Source organism: Chlorocebus sabaeus, chromosome 21 (genome assembly GCF_047675955.1).
Source record: "Chlorocebus sabaeus isolate Y175 chromosome 21, mChlSab1.0.hap1, whole genome shotgun sequence".
Classification (NCBI taxonomy): Eukaryota; Metazoa; Chordata; class Mammalia; order Primates; family Cercopithecidae; genus Chlorocebus; species Chlorocebus sabaeus.
In genome coordinates this window covers 126,505,693-126,522,971 of record NC_132924.1, presented here as the reverse complement: position 1 = coordinate 126,522,971, position 17,279 = coordinate 126,505,693, and the positions used below count along the sequence as shown (strand labels likewise).

The window sequence follows — 17,279 nt, the reverse complement described above, 5'->3', positions numbered from 1 at the left end:
GCTGGTCTCGAACTCTTGACCTCAGGTGATCCACCCGCCTCAGCCTCCCAAAGTGCTGGGATTACAGGTGTGAGCCACCACGCCTGGCCTATAAGCACTTTTTCATCTCTTGGAAGTGCATCCTTGTGAAGACTAAATATGGAGGGCTTTGTCAGCTTTATGACCCGGGGATCGTGTTCCCAAAGATCTGGAACCATCTTTTTAAAATGCAAACATCAAGGGAGACAGAACCCCTGTCTCCCAGTTTCTGGAGCCTAACATTGGTGGACACTTTGCTCTAATATGCAAAACTACCTTCTATCATGAAGATATGAGAGGCTTTTCCCCTCTCTAAATAAAGCCAGTAAGCAGCTAGTAAAGTTAGGATGAACTATGTTTGACAAGTGATGCTGTCAAATCCTCTTACTTAAGGGTGATCTACTGTTTATCCTGAAAAACATGTATTTAATGGGTTGCGTCTGCCTGGCTATATAAGAGAATTCTGTCTTTGTAATATTTTAGCATATTGTCTGTGACGTGCATCGCCATTCTGGTTTACTGCTTATTCAAATAATAAAAGTGTTCTCTTTCTCTACGACCTCTGTGGAGAGGATTTCTAGGTTGGGAGAAGATTTTGTTTTCAATTAATATTTTCCCAATAGGCTTTACTATAAAGATTCCACAAGGGAATTTCCAGTAGGTGCACAAAGGGCATTCTTGCTTCAACTAAACCTTAGTGTAAGTTGAACATGCCTCCCCTCATTTGCATTTAATATTAAGGAGTTCAAGGAAGAAAGAAGGAACGAAATGCATGATGAAGTAGTCAGAAAACTTCTGGAATAAGATGCACTTGTGACAAGACCATGTAACAACCTGAATTCACCTAAATACAGCTGTCTGTAAAGAGTCAGCATCTTCGCTCTTCATATTTCTGCTTTGCAGAATTCCCTAGGTCAGCAAAGGGACAACAAGGGTCTGTCTTCTGTCATTCCACCTGAGGGCGTAACCCTACTGAACAGCAATGCCATTCCTGTGCTCACTGAAGTTAGTCCTGGTGGAAGCTGACATCACCGTCAGCAAGAGAAAGTTTCTTCATAATCATTAGTTGACCTATCAATCGAATTCCACTTTCTCCTTACCTTCCTCTGCATTGCTTTATGAAGGGCAATTTCCTCTTCCAACCAAACTGCAGTGACTCTCTGAGATTCTGTACCTACCCATTATGGTGGTCTGGGAAAAGAGGGTTTCGACCTTTATCTGCAGATGACTGTACTGCACTACACTGACTTTTCAGCTCTTCTTCATCTCTTAAATTTGGCACTGAATCTATTTTCAAGGAACTAATTTCCATGAACAAAATTCTACTCCCCATATATTTGCAGGGTGGTCCTAAAACATTTCTAAGCGCTTTGAATATTTTGGATCACACAGAAGCTTCAGGAATGCATTAACTGTCATTAGCATTGTTAATGTACTAGGGAATTTTAAAATTTGCATAAGAGCATTTTAGCATTATCTCCTTTATTATATATATTGAAGAAGAAGAAGAAGAAAAGCCTTTGTGGTTGGCTTTTGAATTGGGAATTTTATCTGCAGTAATTAACATTTCCTAGATGTCTGTAAAAAATGAACCATTGTAAGTAATCATAGCCAAAAATAAACTTTAAAGAAAAGTATGAAAATACCCAATTATTCCTGAATAACAAAACTCTAAAATGAAAGACTTCTCTTTGACCCTAATTCTACCCATGCAAACATTCTATAGTGAATCAAATTTAAAACGGAAAGGTTACAGTAAGAAAGTAAAATTATTTTGGGGCCACCGCTTGTAGACCTCTTTGTTACCATAAAGCGTGCTATGGATAAGGCTGAAGATAAAAAATAAGACATAGCATCTTCAGCTCTTGGGGGCTGCTATAGTTTGGATGTTTATCCTCCCCAAACCTCATGTTGAAATTTGACCCCCAAGGTTGGAGGTGGTGGTGGAGTGTAATGAGGGGCATTTGGGTCATGGAGGCAGATGCCTCATGAATGGCTTGGTGTCATCCTCGAGGAAATGAGTCAGTTATCTGTTTATTCATTCCCTGGGTAACTGGTTGTTAAAAAGAACTTGATACCTCCTTCCTTTCTGTCTTGCTCCCTCTCTGGCCATGTGATTTCTACACACTGGCTCCCCTCCACCTTCTGCCATGAGTGGAAGCAGCTTGAGGACTTCACCAGAATCTGATGCTGGTGCCTGTGCTTCTTGTACACCTTGCAGAACCGTGAGCAAAATAAAAAAGATGACCCAGCCTCAGGTATGTCTTCATAGCAACACAGACAGACTAAGAAAGTTAGCACCAAGGAGTGGGGTATTGCTACAAAGATACCGGAAAATATGAGAGTAGATTTAGGGCAGATGTTGAAAAAGTTTGGAGGGCTCAGAAAAAAAAAAACAAAAAAACAGAAAGATGGGAGAAAGTACTGAGCCACGATGGGATGGAAATTTTAAACACAAAAATGAAACCACTGGCACTTCACCACAGAGAGTTTGCGAATAGATACATGTAGAACTGAATTTTAATGCAGGTCAGAATCGACCACCCTATGAGCTTCGGATTCAGTAGGTCTGAGTGGGCCCAAGATTTTGTTCTTCTAAAACTTCCAGCTGATGCTGATAATGCAGGTCTAGTGTTACATCACGTTGGGAACCACCCTCTGGAATATATTAATATTTCAGAGTAGAAATGACTCTGGTTTATCTTCAGAAATCAAACTGAGAGTCAACATCAAGTTAATTATATCACAGGTTTTGTCTTCATGGTTAGATAATAGCCTTCAACTCTTAATGAGAAAGATGCAAAGTTCAGCTTCCTAAGCATTAATACACATGTGAGTACACACGTGCACCTGCCTATGCACACACATTCACACTCACCTACACACTCACATGGAGTCAGTGGGTGCTGATAATTTCAGTGCCCTCGATTTTAATTAATGCTTGAGCACTTCGAGCACAACATGTTTCTCAGAAGCTAAGCACCAGTGAGAGATCAAATTAAACTGTTGTGTTTTGCAAGCAGCTATTGGCAAGGTCCTTGGAGAAATTTAATGATATTCAAAGTCCACGACTAAGATAGATCAGTTTTTCAAGTAAGTCCACATATAAAAACAGCATTTACCACCATTCCGGCCAAGTTGACCAGAAGAAAACATATTGCAGGAAAAAAATCAAACAAATGACAAAAGGTGGATGAGAGAAAAGATCCATTGCATTCCTCTGTCAGTTATCTCCTCAGCTCTCTTTAGTGCCAATGAATGATTTCCTTCAGCCTGAGTTATGGCTGGATGTATGATTAGAGGTCATCAAACTGTCCTGGGAGCTGGGCTCAGCTTCCTTAACTTTCCCAATGTAAAGACAAGGGTAGGCATTTCACAAACCCAGGTAAGAATATACATTTGGCTTACGGTAATCGGAGAAGGAGGAGAAGGAGGCAAAGGAGGAAGAGGAAGAGAAGAAGGAAGAAGAGGAGGAGGAGGATAAATAAGAGGAGAAAAGGGAGGAGGAGGAAGAGAGGAGGGAGAGAAGAGGAGGTGGGGAGAATACCAGCGGCAGCTATAGGAGGGCATTTGTTTTCACTCACCCTTGATTTGTCTGTGGCTGTAATTCCAAACACTAATGGAAGCCGAATGCCTTTGTCTCTCGCCTTTCCCTTCTGAATAATGGTGAGTTATTTCATGAAGCCAACTATTCAGAATGCAAGGAACTACTTATTAGAGTGAAAGATATCTGAATAAAAGTTGTATACAAACCAGCAAAGCGCAGAAAATATCCTCACACTTTTAGAGGTGACTATGCAAACTTAGATAGTGGTAAGTCAGGTGAGACCTGAGTTTCCATAGAAATTAGGCTGGTTTTCACCATGTGAGTGTTCCTCATAGCCCCTGTTTGCCAACTAACACTGCTTATTGTGGAAGGCCTCTGACACTGCAACTGAAGAGGGCCATTTTTCTTCCTCCCATGTCCAGTGACTAACATTTCCCAAAGGCTCTACATGAACATCTTTCCGCCTGCTTCAACATTCACATTCTCATTTTCTTGATACATAATAATTATACATATTTATGAGGTACATGTGATATTTTGATGTATGCTTACTTAGGCTATTCATCACCTCAAACACTGACCTTTTCTTCACGTTTGGGAACATTTCAAATCTTCTCTTCTAATTATTATATATATATATTTTTTTACAGACAAGGTCTCACTCTGTCACCCAGGCTGGAATGCCGTGGCACCATCACAGCTCACTTTAGCCTTGAACTCCTGGCCTCAAGCAATCCTCGCATCTAAGCCTCCCAAGTAGCTGGTACTACAGGTGTATGCCACCAAGCCTGGCATATTTTCTTTTTAATGTTTTTTAGAGATGGGGTCTTGTTGTGTTGCCCAGGCTGGTCTTAAACTCCTAGACTCCAGTAATTCTCCCACGTCGGCCTCCCAAAGTGCTGAGATTACAGGTGTGAGCCACTGCACCCAGATTCTTTTAGCTGTTTTGAAATATACAATAAATTATTAGTAATTGCAGCCACCTTACTGTGCTATTGAACATGAGAATTTATTCCTTCTCTCTAACTGGACGTTTGTACCCACTAACCAACCTCTTGATGGTTCAGTCTCTCCGCTGATGTTCTTGGGTTCACATCCTCCAGGTATCTGCCTTGGTATTATCTTTCTTTCATTGCTCCTTACCCACATAGTTTTTCAAGACAATCGACTTTTTTCGCTCCAGACTGCTGTTTTCTATCAGTTCACTAATGGCTCAAAGAAAGTAGCATTTATTGGTGAGGAGGTGGAGAAAGGGGAACACTTGTGCACTGTTGGTGGGAATTAAATCAGTTCAGCCACTGTGGAAAACAGTATGAAGGTTCTCAAATCAACAACAATGAATAGGAAGAAATTTGTGGAAGCTAAGAAACAGAAAACAATGGCAATGATTGAATAAAAAATAAGGTGTCTTGTTGTTAAATTCACAGTTACTCTGATCAAACTTTCATATATAAGTTGAAAGAAATAGAGACATTTTCCCTAGAAAAGAGACTATAAAGGGGCCACATGGCAACTGTTGGAACTTACTTGAAAGGTTGTCATGTGAAGTAGGGATAAGACAATTTTTGTTAAAAGGCTTCAGGCTAAAACTGCAGGTGAAAGTTCAATAGAGGTATGTCTCTTCCGAACATAAGAAGCACCATTTTAACAAATAGAACTTGTCAACAATGGTACGAGTTTCCAGTCCTTGGATGTGCTCCCGGAGAGGCTAGAAATCCTATGAGGATACAGCAGAAGACATACTGTCCCACATGATCTCTTATTTTTCTCTCCCATCTTCCAGGCTCTATGTTTCTGTCCAGTTGCAATCAGAAAGAAGAGAATTTCTGAAAGAATACATTGCTGTGTGCAAAGAACCTGGGATGGAAATGGATCAGCACCTGAGCTCCTCCTCAAAGAACCAGCCCCACCATATACTCTCTCAAAACCTTAGCTCTTTCAACTGTAAAAAAGAACTAATATCGGTCTTTCCAACCCAATGGGTTGTTCTAACATAATAACATAGCACAGACAAAATTATTTTGGTAGCTGTATAGGTTCTCTACAACTGTGAGTTATCAATATGATTAGGTTTGAAATGAAAGGATGGAGATCTTAAAAAATAGGTACACAATTGACAGAGTCATGGGAAGAAAAATAGGAAAATAGAACCCTCTTGTAAAAAGTTTGCTCAAGACATGATTTGGTCTGATAAATGCAATTTTCTGGAAAACTACCATTTAACAAGATAATCTTTGATTTTCTGTTATAAATAAGTATATGTATTTATGTATTACTTTTTCAAGAGACGGGGTCTTGCTTTGCCACCCAGTCTGAAGTGCAGTGGCACAATCTTGGCCCACTGCAGCCTCAATCTCATGGGCTGAAATGACCCTCCTGCCTCAGCCTCCTGAGTAGCTAGGATGACAGCCACATAACATAATATCAACTCCTGGATAATTATTTTTTAAAATTTTTTGTAGAGATGGGGTCTCACTATGTTGCACAGGCTGTTATCAAATTCCTGCCCTCAAGTGATCCTCCCACTTCAGCCTCCCAAAGTGCTGAGATTACAGGTATGAGCCACTGTGCCCAGCCTGTTAAAGATAAATTTTTAATGTGTTAATCCATTTTTGCCTTATCAAAGAAAACGTAGTCCACAATCAAAATAATTTTTGTAAGAATGAAAAAAAAATGGCCTTCAGGCTTGAAAATTATTGTCACTTCCCAAAAATATAGAACAAGAAGGTATAGAATATTAAGCTGAATGTATAATGAAGTCAGAACATACCCTAGAAGTACCATTTTTTAGATTAATGTAATGAAATGTATGACACTGTTAGTCCAGTTTGCTCAAGTTCATAGTCGAATTTCTGTTAGTGGAGGTTTTACTACAAGTTGTTTATATGGGACCGAAACCATAAAATGAGAATTATTTAAAATAAAATTATGTGTGACTTAATAGGGGCATTAGTCCAGTAGGAGAGGGAAAACGAAAGAGAAGAAAATCCCACTTTTCAAATACCAATATCAGTGAAGAAAATGTGATCAGTCTTAGACTTCTCATAGCAAGACCCGGTGCAGTCCCATCGCATCCAGCTGGTGCCTTGCCAAACAGGCCTTGTGGCCAGTCTGGCTAGCCAGCAATTCCCTTTTATTTTCACAGATGAGTAGCACCACACTGGAAACCAGAACATCCTTGGCACTCCTGTTTTATTACAGTGTGGTTATTTTTTTAATATCCAAGAAAGCCAAGCAGTCAAAGTGATTGCACCCACAGGAGCTCTTATCCAACAGATCTTCAGCTATGCTGGACAATGGTGCCAGTATTTTACATCTGAGATGTATGAACATTGTGTGTGTGTGTATGTGTGTGTACGTGTGCGCGTGCACATGCGTGTATACAGTGTGCCACATACACACACACATACAGTCTTCCTGGGTCATCAAGGCTGGTGCATGAATGATTTTGTGCTTATTGGACTATACATTGATGCCACCTGTTTTCCCCATATACAGTGGCATGCTTGCTGAGACAAGACTGGTGAGCTGAGAGGTGCCACATAAGTGAATGCAGAAGAAAATATGATGCCAACAAAATATCTGTTCTGGCATGGAAGGTGACTTCTAAAGCATGTCCTAAGATCAATATTGAGGAGCCAGTAAAGAGGCTACCCTTAACTGGGAGAGGGAGTTGAAGGCCACTGCAAATCCCAGAACTTCTCCTGCTGGTCGAGGGCAGCCTTCAACTTTCTTCTATCACCCTCCTTGTTTCTACTTGCCCCACTGGGTTTGTAATAAATTTTGGGGGGAACCTCAGACACATAATAGACTACCTTGCAGCCAAAAAGATTAATCTTTTCTGGGCATGAAGAAAAAGGAAAGGAGGACAATTGAATTTCTTTAAAGATTCTTGTTTTTCTCCAAATTCAGTCTATCACTGAGGTTAGAAAACTTAAATTAAAAACACAGCATGTTTCCTTAGCTTTTCCCTGGTGACTATTTACTTTTCTCTCTCATGCATATTTCACTTCTTCTTTCTTCTTATTCTGTGTTCTCCGCTCATCTTTCCACATATTTGACAGCCTCCACAACCCATGGAACCAGACTTGACTGTACATTTTCCAAGAAGCTTCCTTATAAATGTTATAATTATTTCCTTAGGCGTTGATGGCAATATTTATTTTAAAAATTTGCCTCTGATCCACTGGTTCTGAATCTTGGCTGCACAACAGAAGCACTATTAAATGTATTAGTGCACAGACTGCATCTTGAAGCAATGGAATCAGAATCCCCTGGGTGTCCCTAGTCTGGGGGTGGGTACTGGGGAAGAGGTGGGGGCAGGAGGGACTAGTGGCTCCAGGCAACGTTGAGAAACTCTACTCTTAACCAAACATTCTCAACTCCCCAACACCCATAGATGACTGGGTTTTTCAAAACATCCCAGCTGATTCTACTGTTCAGCCATTGCCAAGAGCCACTGTCCAAGATGGGTTTTTGAAAATTCTACTTCCTGAAGGGAACCCTTTCTCCCATCATCACAGGAAGCCACAATGGTAAAGGGGGGATTCTGGTCAGTTCTGCCTGCCTGTCTGTTCTTAGCTTAGTATGTTCAAGGGACCTAGTAGATCTGGGGCATGTTCTTGAGTTCTAAAATGTGGTCTTGCTATCAAATAAAATTGCTCCCATAACCAAAAGAGGTCATGGAATTCTTGTGTGTTGCTGAATTTATTTTAGTTTAATAAACAGAAAATTAAAAAATGATCTGGACTAAATGTGTTTACCTCTGCAAAAGCTGATTATACAAATTGGGTCATTCTTGTCATACCCAATAAAATCCTGTGGTCCTTGGAATTCAAGGGTCACAGGGCAGTCCCCAAGACGTTTAGTCTTTAGTCTTTACTCCATCTTCATTAAGCAACTCAACGTCTGAGTTGAGGGGCCAGGGAGAAAGCACTGGAGACACATAGCACCTGCTCCAAGAATTAAATTTCCCACAAGCCCAGCTGCTGAAACAGCCTGCTGTAGCTCTAAGACCAGTTTTACCTAGTAGCTGCTGAAACAACCTGCAGTGACTCTAAGACTAGTTTTACCTACCACAGTCAATTCACCAATCAGAGCTTGCCAGCTCCCAAAAGCTTCTCCAGGGCCAATGAGTTTTCTTTCTAAATAATAGCTAACATTTCCTTTCCTAATAAAACTCACAATCTTCTCTTTGTTCCTCAGACATACTGAAGACCACTGGACTGTGTATGCCTCAGATTGCAATTCTTGCTTCCCAAGTAAAACATTTTAAGTTGAGAGATTCCTCTCTATATTTTATTTGACTTCTACGCCTCCTCAAATAAAGAAGATGGATGCATTAGCTGTTTACACCCTCAACTGAGCATAAGTCTCCATTTGTAGCTGGAAGTGGAAAATACTCTATGCAGGGAATTCTCTCTCCTGTTACCTGATGTATTAGAACTTGAAGGAGTTCTTAAAATAAACGTTCAACTAAAACCATGAGCCTTTCTCACAAATGCACAGCCTATGCTAAGCAGTCCTAAGCAAGAAACAAATACCCATTCATTTAACAAATTCATCCCCTTGAATGCTTCCTGTGCAAAGCCCTTGTCCATGGGGATGTATGAATAATAGATGTTCATATTTCAATATGCACCACACCTCTTGATAATAGCACAGAGGGTTCAAAGTCCAAATGATGATCAAGTTAGCAGTATTGTGATTACTGACCAGGACAGGTTACAGAAAAGGAGATGATGGCTATGCAACAGGAAACAGTCAATTTAGTACATTTATATGTCCAAAAACTCAGACCCAGTGGACATATGAACTAAAGAACTAAACAGAGCTCTGTGAAAAAATAGGACAGCCCTCTTTACTACAGTTTTATTGAAGAAAGTTTATAAAACATCCTGTGCTGATCACCTCTGGCTTTGGGGTTTTCTTTCTGGAAATCTGCATTTTTTTAATGGGCCATGAACATGTTTAAAGTGTTCCCAGTCCTATAAATCCCGCAAGGAGGATTATGAAATGGACCCATGCCTAGCCACTATTTCCTACAAAGATGGGATTAATCAATATTTCAAGAGGAGTCTAGTTATAAGGGTGATGATATTATGAGGGGATGTTGAACAACTAGCAACTAAAGAAATACCAACCTAAGTATCACACCACTGGGACACATGGTGACAACTCTCAGAAAACTGTGACCTTAGAATTTTTGTAATCCATTTTGAGAGGGCAAATTCCTGCAAAATCTATGCTACAATGCTCCTGTTTAGAACCAGCACCAAGCATTTTGTTACCAAGTGACCAATCTGATGCCAATTACCCTCAGACAGAGGAAAAATATTGCATTGCTAAAGGCTAGACTCCTAAAAATGCTGTTCCCAACAGGCTTCAGTAATAGAAGCTTTGACTGGGTGAGGTGGCTCACAGCACTTTGGGGGGCCGAGGCAGGCAGATCACTTGAGGTCAGAAGTTCGAGACCAGCCTGACCAACATGGCGAAACCCCATCTCTATTAAAAATACAAAAATTAGCTGGGTGTGATGGCACATGCCTGTAATCCTAGCTACTTGGGAGGCTGAGGTAAGAGAATTGCTTGAACCTGGGAGGCGGAGGCTGCAGTGAGCTGAGACTGTGCCACTGCATTCCAGTCTGGGAGATACAGCAAGACTCCATCTCAGGAAAAAAAAAAAAAGGAAAAAAAAATAATAGAAGCTTGTGTCCCACACGAGCCCTCATGACTTGCCTAAAAACCTCAACAAGCCTCTGCTCACCTGTGCTAATTATAAGTAGAGCATCGTCACTGGAATGCCATTCTGCTTTATTCAACCGAATCAGCAAAATGCTCAAATGCCTGAAAGAGAACTCTTACTGTGGAAAGTTCACATTCAGATGTTTTATCCAACATAGAAAAGAGAAGATAATAGTTCTGAAAAGATCCTAGGCTCTCCATACCATAGATATATCAATCAGTGAGCAAAGGCCTAAAACCAGGGTCAGTGAGCACAAGGAAAAACTCCGGCTTTGCCTATACAGGGAACTCAAGACTGCCACTTTCATTCAAAACCAACAACAATCAACAGTGGGATTCTCAAGTATCAACATGGCTTGCAGACCTCGGATGCTTTGTGTCCTATGTCTGAATCTCCTCTGATACTGCTCTAGTCAACAAGGGCCTGCCCAGCCCTCACTTACCCACCACATACTGGTGGAGCCGACAACGCACACACGAAGGAAGGGGGAGACGACAAGGGTCACAGGACAGTCCCCAAGATGTTTAGTCTTTAATCTTTACCCATCTTCATTAAGCAACTCAATGTCTGAAGAAAGCTCATATGGACAGAGTAGGGGAATTCGGCACGAAGCAACACACTTCTGATAACATTTCCCATGAACCTCAGAACCTATTGCAAGAGTATATACCTCCGCTAAACAAGTAGGATGTCAACCAAATAGCAATAAAGGAAGATTAGGTTGAAAAGAAAGTGCACATCAGCCTCCCCTGGAACTCTCAAATGTAGATTTAATGGAAAAAATAACAGCTATTTTTTAAAAGAGAATTTTTGTTCTGAGCAAGTAAAAAATATTTCTTAGTATATCAAATTACAGATTGAATATGGCATGGTTAGTCTGTGAAGTCTCACAATATTAGTTTATGAAATAGACTCTTCTCAAGAATTGAAATAGAAGTTCTAAACTGGCCAGGCATGATGGTTCATATCTGCAATCCCAGCCCTTTGGGAGGCCAAGGCAGGTGGATCACCTGAGGTCAGTGGTTCAAGACCAGACTGGCCAACATGATGAAACCCCATCTCCATTAAAAATACGAAAATTAGGCCAGGTGCAGTGGCTCAAGCCTGTAATCCCAGCACTTTGGGAGGCCAAGGCAGGTGGATCACCTGAGGTCAGAAGTTCAAGACCAGCCTGACCAACATAGAGAAACCCAGTCTCTACTAAAAATACAAAAATTAGCCAGACGGGGTGGCACACCTATAATCCCAGCTACTCGGGAGGCTGAGGCAGGAGAATCACTTGAACCCAGGAGGCAGAGGCTGCAGTGAGCTGAGATTGTCCCACCACACTCTAGCCTGGGCGACAGAGTGAGACTTTGTCTCAAAGGGGGGGGGGGGAAGCCAGGCATGGTAGTACACACCTGTAGTCCCCAGCTACTCGGGAGGCTGAGGCAGGAGAATTGCTAGAACCCAGGAGGGGGAGGTTCCAGTGAGCTGAGATTGTGCTACTGCACTGCACTCCAGCCTGGGTGACAGAGTGATACTCTGTCTCAGAAAAAAAAAGAAAGAAAAAGAAAAAAAAAGTTCTAAACTGATTCCACCTGTGGTATTTCTTTTACCCATTTACTAAAACAAAACAAGATCAGATAGTATGCCAGTGCATCTGCCTTCTCCTGATCCTCTAGCTGTACTCAGAAATAAATTCCTAAAGCAATGTACGAGGAATAAAACATTTTTTAAAGATTTTATAAGAACATACTTTCAACTAAGCAATGTGGCATGGCAAAAACGAGCCGGGAGGCTATTGTCACTGTTCTTGTAGGACTCCTAGTAAAACAACAGGCTGCAGGTCCAGAACAATCACACAATGTGGATATCAGTGAGCAGGGGCTGGATCAGAAAATAATTTACAGGCATGGCTGGAACTGGATTTGACATTTCCATGACCATTTGGGCAGTGCCAAGTGTCTGTCTTTCTCTTTTTAAGATATCAAACCTCAAATGCAAGTCCAGACAGCTCAGAGATCTTTGAGTCCCCTGAAATGAGATCTGGTCTCTGTGTGTATGTGGATTCAGTGTTACTGCAAAGTATAAAACATTCTGCCACTTTTTGTAGCTATCAGATGTGTGGCAACTCAGCTGTCAGTAATAGGAGTAAATCATTCAGTCCTCATCTTGAATGTAAAATATCACCTGAATTTCAATCAAGTTGTGAGTGCAAAGAATTTGCCAGTCATCTAAACCAAGAGAGGCTGTGATTAGCAAGAGTCTTCCAAAGCAACTTGAGAGATTAGGGATGGGTAAGTCCTAAATGATCACTCAACTGAAGCCACAGGGATTTCCTTGGAACATGAAAATTCAAATAAGTTACACAGCAGCTGTGGAGCCATAATTATCAGCTTAAGAGTTGATAAGAACATTTAAAGTTTGAGTAAGTGTGCATCTCATTGTTTTCTTGGGCCAACAGATAACTGAAAATATGGGTTGCTGTAGAATTCTCTAGGTTCAGTTCACCTTGCTCCAATTACACTTGTTAACATTAGACACAGGGAAAGGGATGCAGTGAGTATCACACGGAATATCCTTATTCAGAACGGAAGTGAGAAATGTAACTAACAATCATTTCATTCTTTATTTTCTGAAGTAAAATGCAGAGATGGGTTAGGGGGAGGGCAAAGAACATAAGGTTTCTAATAGAGATGTAATATGAAGATTTACCTCTTTCATGCCATGCTATGTAAGTTATGAGTAGAAACTTATTTGGCGGTAGATTGATGTAACGAGTCAATAATGTTGCCTTATCTGTATAATTAACCTCAATCCTTAACTTCAGCCTCAGCCCTAAATGTACAGATTTCCCTAGCACATGATGGCATCACATAAGTTAGGAATGATGGATGTGGGTGGGCATTTAATTAAAAAGCATTACTCCGTACACGTTTCTATCCTGTTTATGCAAGAAATTATGCTGAACAACACAATGGCTAAAAAGAGTGGGAAAAATGAGGGAAATAGATGCATTTTCATAAACAAGCTATTAGGTCAGTCAGAGAACCCACCAACCGAGGACTGAGAACGGCCCCTAGATGGGGGCTTGTCATATCGGGAGTGGGGAGGGGTCCTGAAGTCCTGAAGTAAGCCCCTCTATGCGGCTATTACTTTCCGGGGAGGTGTCTTGAACCAAGAGGCTCACACCTCCGTCTAGAGTCAAGTTCTGAACCCACGGCGCTCCTCTCTGCCAGGCAACAGGTGTCTGCCGTGGGTGTGGTTAAGTCAGCTGGGTATTTGTTCAATTAATGTAAAATTTTCACTTATTGCCTGTTTTGCTTAAAGCAGGATCTCAAAATGCACCACCACCTGGGTTCTCCCAAAGGCGCCTCCCCACCCCCGATCACTTGGACCCAACCCACTTTTGTAAACAACTCTGGACCTTGCCCCTGAAAGAATTTCTGCAATTCTTACGGAACCCTCAAAAGGAGCATCTGCAAATCTGCAGAACCTTCAAAAGTAGCAAAGCAATCCCCATCTCCTTGTTTGTCCCTCACCAAAAAAAAAAAAAAGTGCCAGCCAGGAACTTAAAATAAGGGACCCTCGGAGGATTCTTCTCAAACCGTGACCTAATGGGTTAAAATAAACACGCGCAGTCACACAAACAATTTCAACAGAACAAGATGGCAACCCTCTCGTCCTCGCCAGAGACTCCAGCGCCCCGACCCCTCGGCCCCGTGCCCCGGGCTAACGTGACCCCGAGAGCAGGCGCGCCCAGGCCGCGCGGGTCAGCGGGGAGCGGCAAGGCGGGTGGGCTCGCTGGGGAGGCGGATCGCGGGATCCTCCGGTTAGAAAGTTATCCTTGCAGAGCTGCCCCCTGGCCAGCAGCCCTGAGCCTTCCTCGGACCAGCCGCGTTTCCAGGCGCGCGGCCCTCCCGGGGGGCGAAGTGCCCCTGACCTCCTCCTGCACAGTCAAGCTTTTGGGGGAGTCAGCGTCCCCAACCAGGGGAGCAGGGTCCCGCCTGGCAGCGGCGGCTGGAGCGGAGCGGAGCGACTGGCGCCTGCCCCGAGAGCACCGAAGACTCCGCAAACCCAACAGGTCTCGAGCTCCGGGGACTCACAGCCCCGAGGCCGGCGCGGGCGCCAGGGCCCAGTGGCCCTTCCCTGGCCGAAGTGACCACCTCTCCCCGCGTTTCCCCAGAAGAGCCCTGGGGGTCTGCTTGGGGCTCGGACCGACCCGCGGCCAGTGAGGGCTCCCCGCAGCCCCTTCCTCCCCTCCCACGCTCAATCTCGCGCCCAAAACACAAAGCCACATGCCAGAAGGAGAGGGGCCGCGGAGCCGCAAAGTTGCAATTTGCAAAGAAATGCCTGCTCCTCCGCATCCCGGCGCCGCTGGGTGGGCCCAGGTGGGAAGTGGGGGAAGCGCCGCCGCGCGCGGGCATGGGGTCGCTGTCCTTCCAGGGAGGTTCGGGACTCAGAAGGACAGACCTCCCACAGCATCGCTCCTCACGGCGGGTCCCCCGGACCCAGCGCGCAACCTGCCCGCGGCACTCACCATCACGTTCCCCTGCATCTTAGCGGTCTTGATCATGGCCTTTTCCTTCATTTTGCCCCAAGTCCGAACCCGACTTCTGGTCCAGGGAAGAGAAACTTAATCCATTGTCCTGGTGAGGATTAAAGTAGATTGGACTGGCCGAAGACTGGATGGAAACGGGTTTTTGAAGAAAAAAAAAAAATCTTCCAGGTCTTCAGTTTTCTCACCTCCGCTCACCCCTGCCAGTCTCTTTACCCAGCGGATCCCAATAGCAATCAACTCTTTTTGACCGCTACCAATAAAGAAAGAAAGAAAAAAAGCCTGGATGGAGGGTGGGTGTTGCTTTAAACAAAAAGCCAGGAGCCAGGGAGGGAGGAAGAGGCTGCGAGCCCAGCTAGCTAGGGCGAGAGGCAGCTTCGACTGCGCGCGTGTCCACCGAGCTCAGCGCCAGCACACTGCGAGCAACAGCGCGGCGGCACGCACTGGGGGCGCACTCGGGGACGCCGGCGGCTCGGTCCCGGTCCGGGGGCTCCTCCAGCAGGCAGTGCGGGGTGCAGCGGTCGCCGCTCTGGTCCCTAAGGGCGGAGACCCGGGCGGGCGGCGACGCCACGGGCGGCGTGTGTGTGTCTGTGTGTGTGTCGGTGTGTGAGCGCGCGCGCGCGCGCCGGGTATTCTGTCTGAACTGAGCTGGACTGGGAAGCCAGGAGCTGCATCAAGGTTAAGCGAGCCCAAACTGTTTGGATAACGAGGGCAGCCCCTCCCCAGACACCCCTCCTCGGGTAGACGCCCACTCCGCGCTGGACTGGGTGCGCGCGCGGCGCACTCACGCTCTGCTTCCACAAACAAGCACTACGGTGATTGCCGCGGGTGGAGCCGCCGCCCGCAGCCGGGTGTTAACTATTGATCGGCTGCGCCCGCGAGAGAAGGGAGAGGCCGGGAAGAGCCAGACGCTGCTGTGCACGTCGCCGGCAAGTCTGGCGAGGGAGCGGAGGGGAAGTGGGGGTAGGCTGGGGATGGCAGCTTATAAATAATGTTGTAACAGGTTACTATGGGACACACGTCGCATCTCCATGGTTGCACTCTGGATTGGCCTCTGCATCTGCCGCCGCGGCAGTTCAGGGCGCAGAGGACCTTGCCTTGAATGGTAGCGCCCGGCTCCCAGCGCGGGTGGCACGGCCGGCCGCTCTCCCCGCCGCACACCTGGCTTCCCGGGCTCCACTTCTCTCCGGGCGTCCGCCCCAGCCGCGTCCCTCGGCGGCTTTGTTTCTTTGGCTCCCTCTTGTCTGCCTGCAGGGATCTGACCCCAAAGACCTCTTACAGCCCAGCCTGGCGCTGAGGGCTCTCCCTAGCCCTGGAACCCCAGCATTGGCCAAATACCAGCGCCCATTTCCCTAAGTTCCACCCCAAGAGGCGGGTTGACCAGTGACCGGGACCTGGGTTCACTTCTCCACTTGCTACCCCGGGCGCTGTTCCCATCAATCATTCATTCACAGCCGCGGTTTCCTCCCTGGACCACACATGGATGCGCGCTCCCAAGAGCGCGTGCAGAGGTTGGTCAAATTCATATGCAGACCCACCCAGACTACTTCAAAAACCAGATTGAGAGCTGATAGACACATCAGGCTCTGTGTGTGTGTGTGTGTGTGTGTGTGTGTGTGTGTGTGTAAGCCCATGCCAGAGCCTGAGGGGAGGGGCATGGCGGGAACGAGAGTCTGGGAGGGGTTTGGAAAGCTTTTCCATTATTTACATTCACAAAAAAACTCCGTTTGTAAAAAAGAATTAAGAGGTCACTTTCGAGCTCACAAAGCAGCAGATGATTCTCAGTAATTGCAACAGTAATTACATGTAAGTTACCCACAATGCCCACCTGCAAGCATGAATGATATATTATGTATTAATATACGTATATTATATGCAAAAACATGTTAGCACATATGCACGAGCAGTTGGTTACAAGTGTAAACTAATGATGTGGGCTTGAGAGAGGTAAGTGGAAGAAATAGGTAAACCAAAGCAGAATGCTTGAAAGAGTCACTTTTAAAGTAACGTGGATCAGGCTTTGCTAGAAAGTGGTAGGTGCACTTCAGGTTCTAGAAGCACTCTTCTCTGTTGGGATTTGTCTTACTGTGTTCTAGCTGCAACAACAAAATACAGTCAAATGGGTGGGTTATAAACAACAGGAATTTATTTCTCACAGTTGGAAGGTTGGAAGTCCAAGACCAAGGTGCCAGCAGATGCTTTGTGTGGTGAGAATCTGATTTCTGGTTCACAGATGGTGCCTTCTCACTGTGCATCACATGGTGTGAGGAAAGGCGCCTCTCTGGGATTCCTTTCATCAGGGTGATGGCTCCTCCCTCATCACCTGATCACCTCCCAAAGTCCTCACCCCCTAACACCATCACCCTGAGGTTAGGTTTCACATATGAATTCTGGAAAAGGGAGAGACAAAAATTCAGACAACAGCAGGC

At 44.7% G+C, this 17,279-nt stretch overlaps 1 protein-coding gene across 2 annotated transcripts in view; it reads right to left on the bottom strand.

Moving 5' to 3' along the window:
- Window positions 1-17,279, bottom strand: part of DPP6 (dipeptidyl peptidase like 6) — a 1,156,796-nt gene that overhangs the window by 1,019,823 nt on the left and 119,694 nt on the right. The window contains exon 1 of one of the 2 annotated variants that reach the window (XM_073009535.1): window positions 14,833-15,590. The exons of the other annotated variant lie outside the window; for it this stretch is intronic. Coding sequence (XP_072865636.1) covers window positions 14,833-14,883 — 51 coding nt within the window. The 5' untranslated portion in view covers window positions 14,884-15,590. Of the gene's footprint in view, window positions 1-14,832; window positions 15,591-17,279 lie in introns of those variants that run through there. 2 annotated transcript variants of the gene reach the window in all.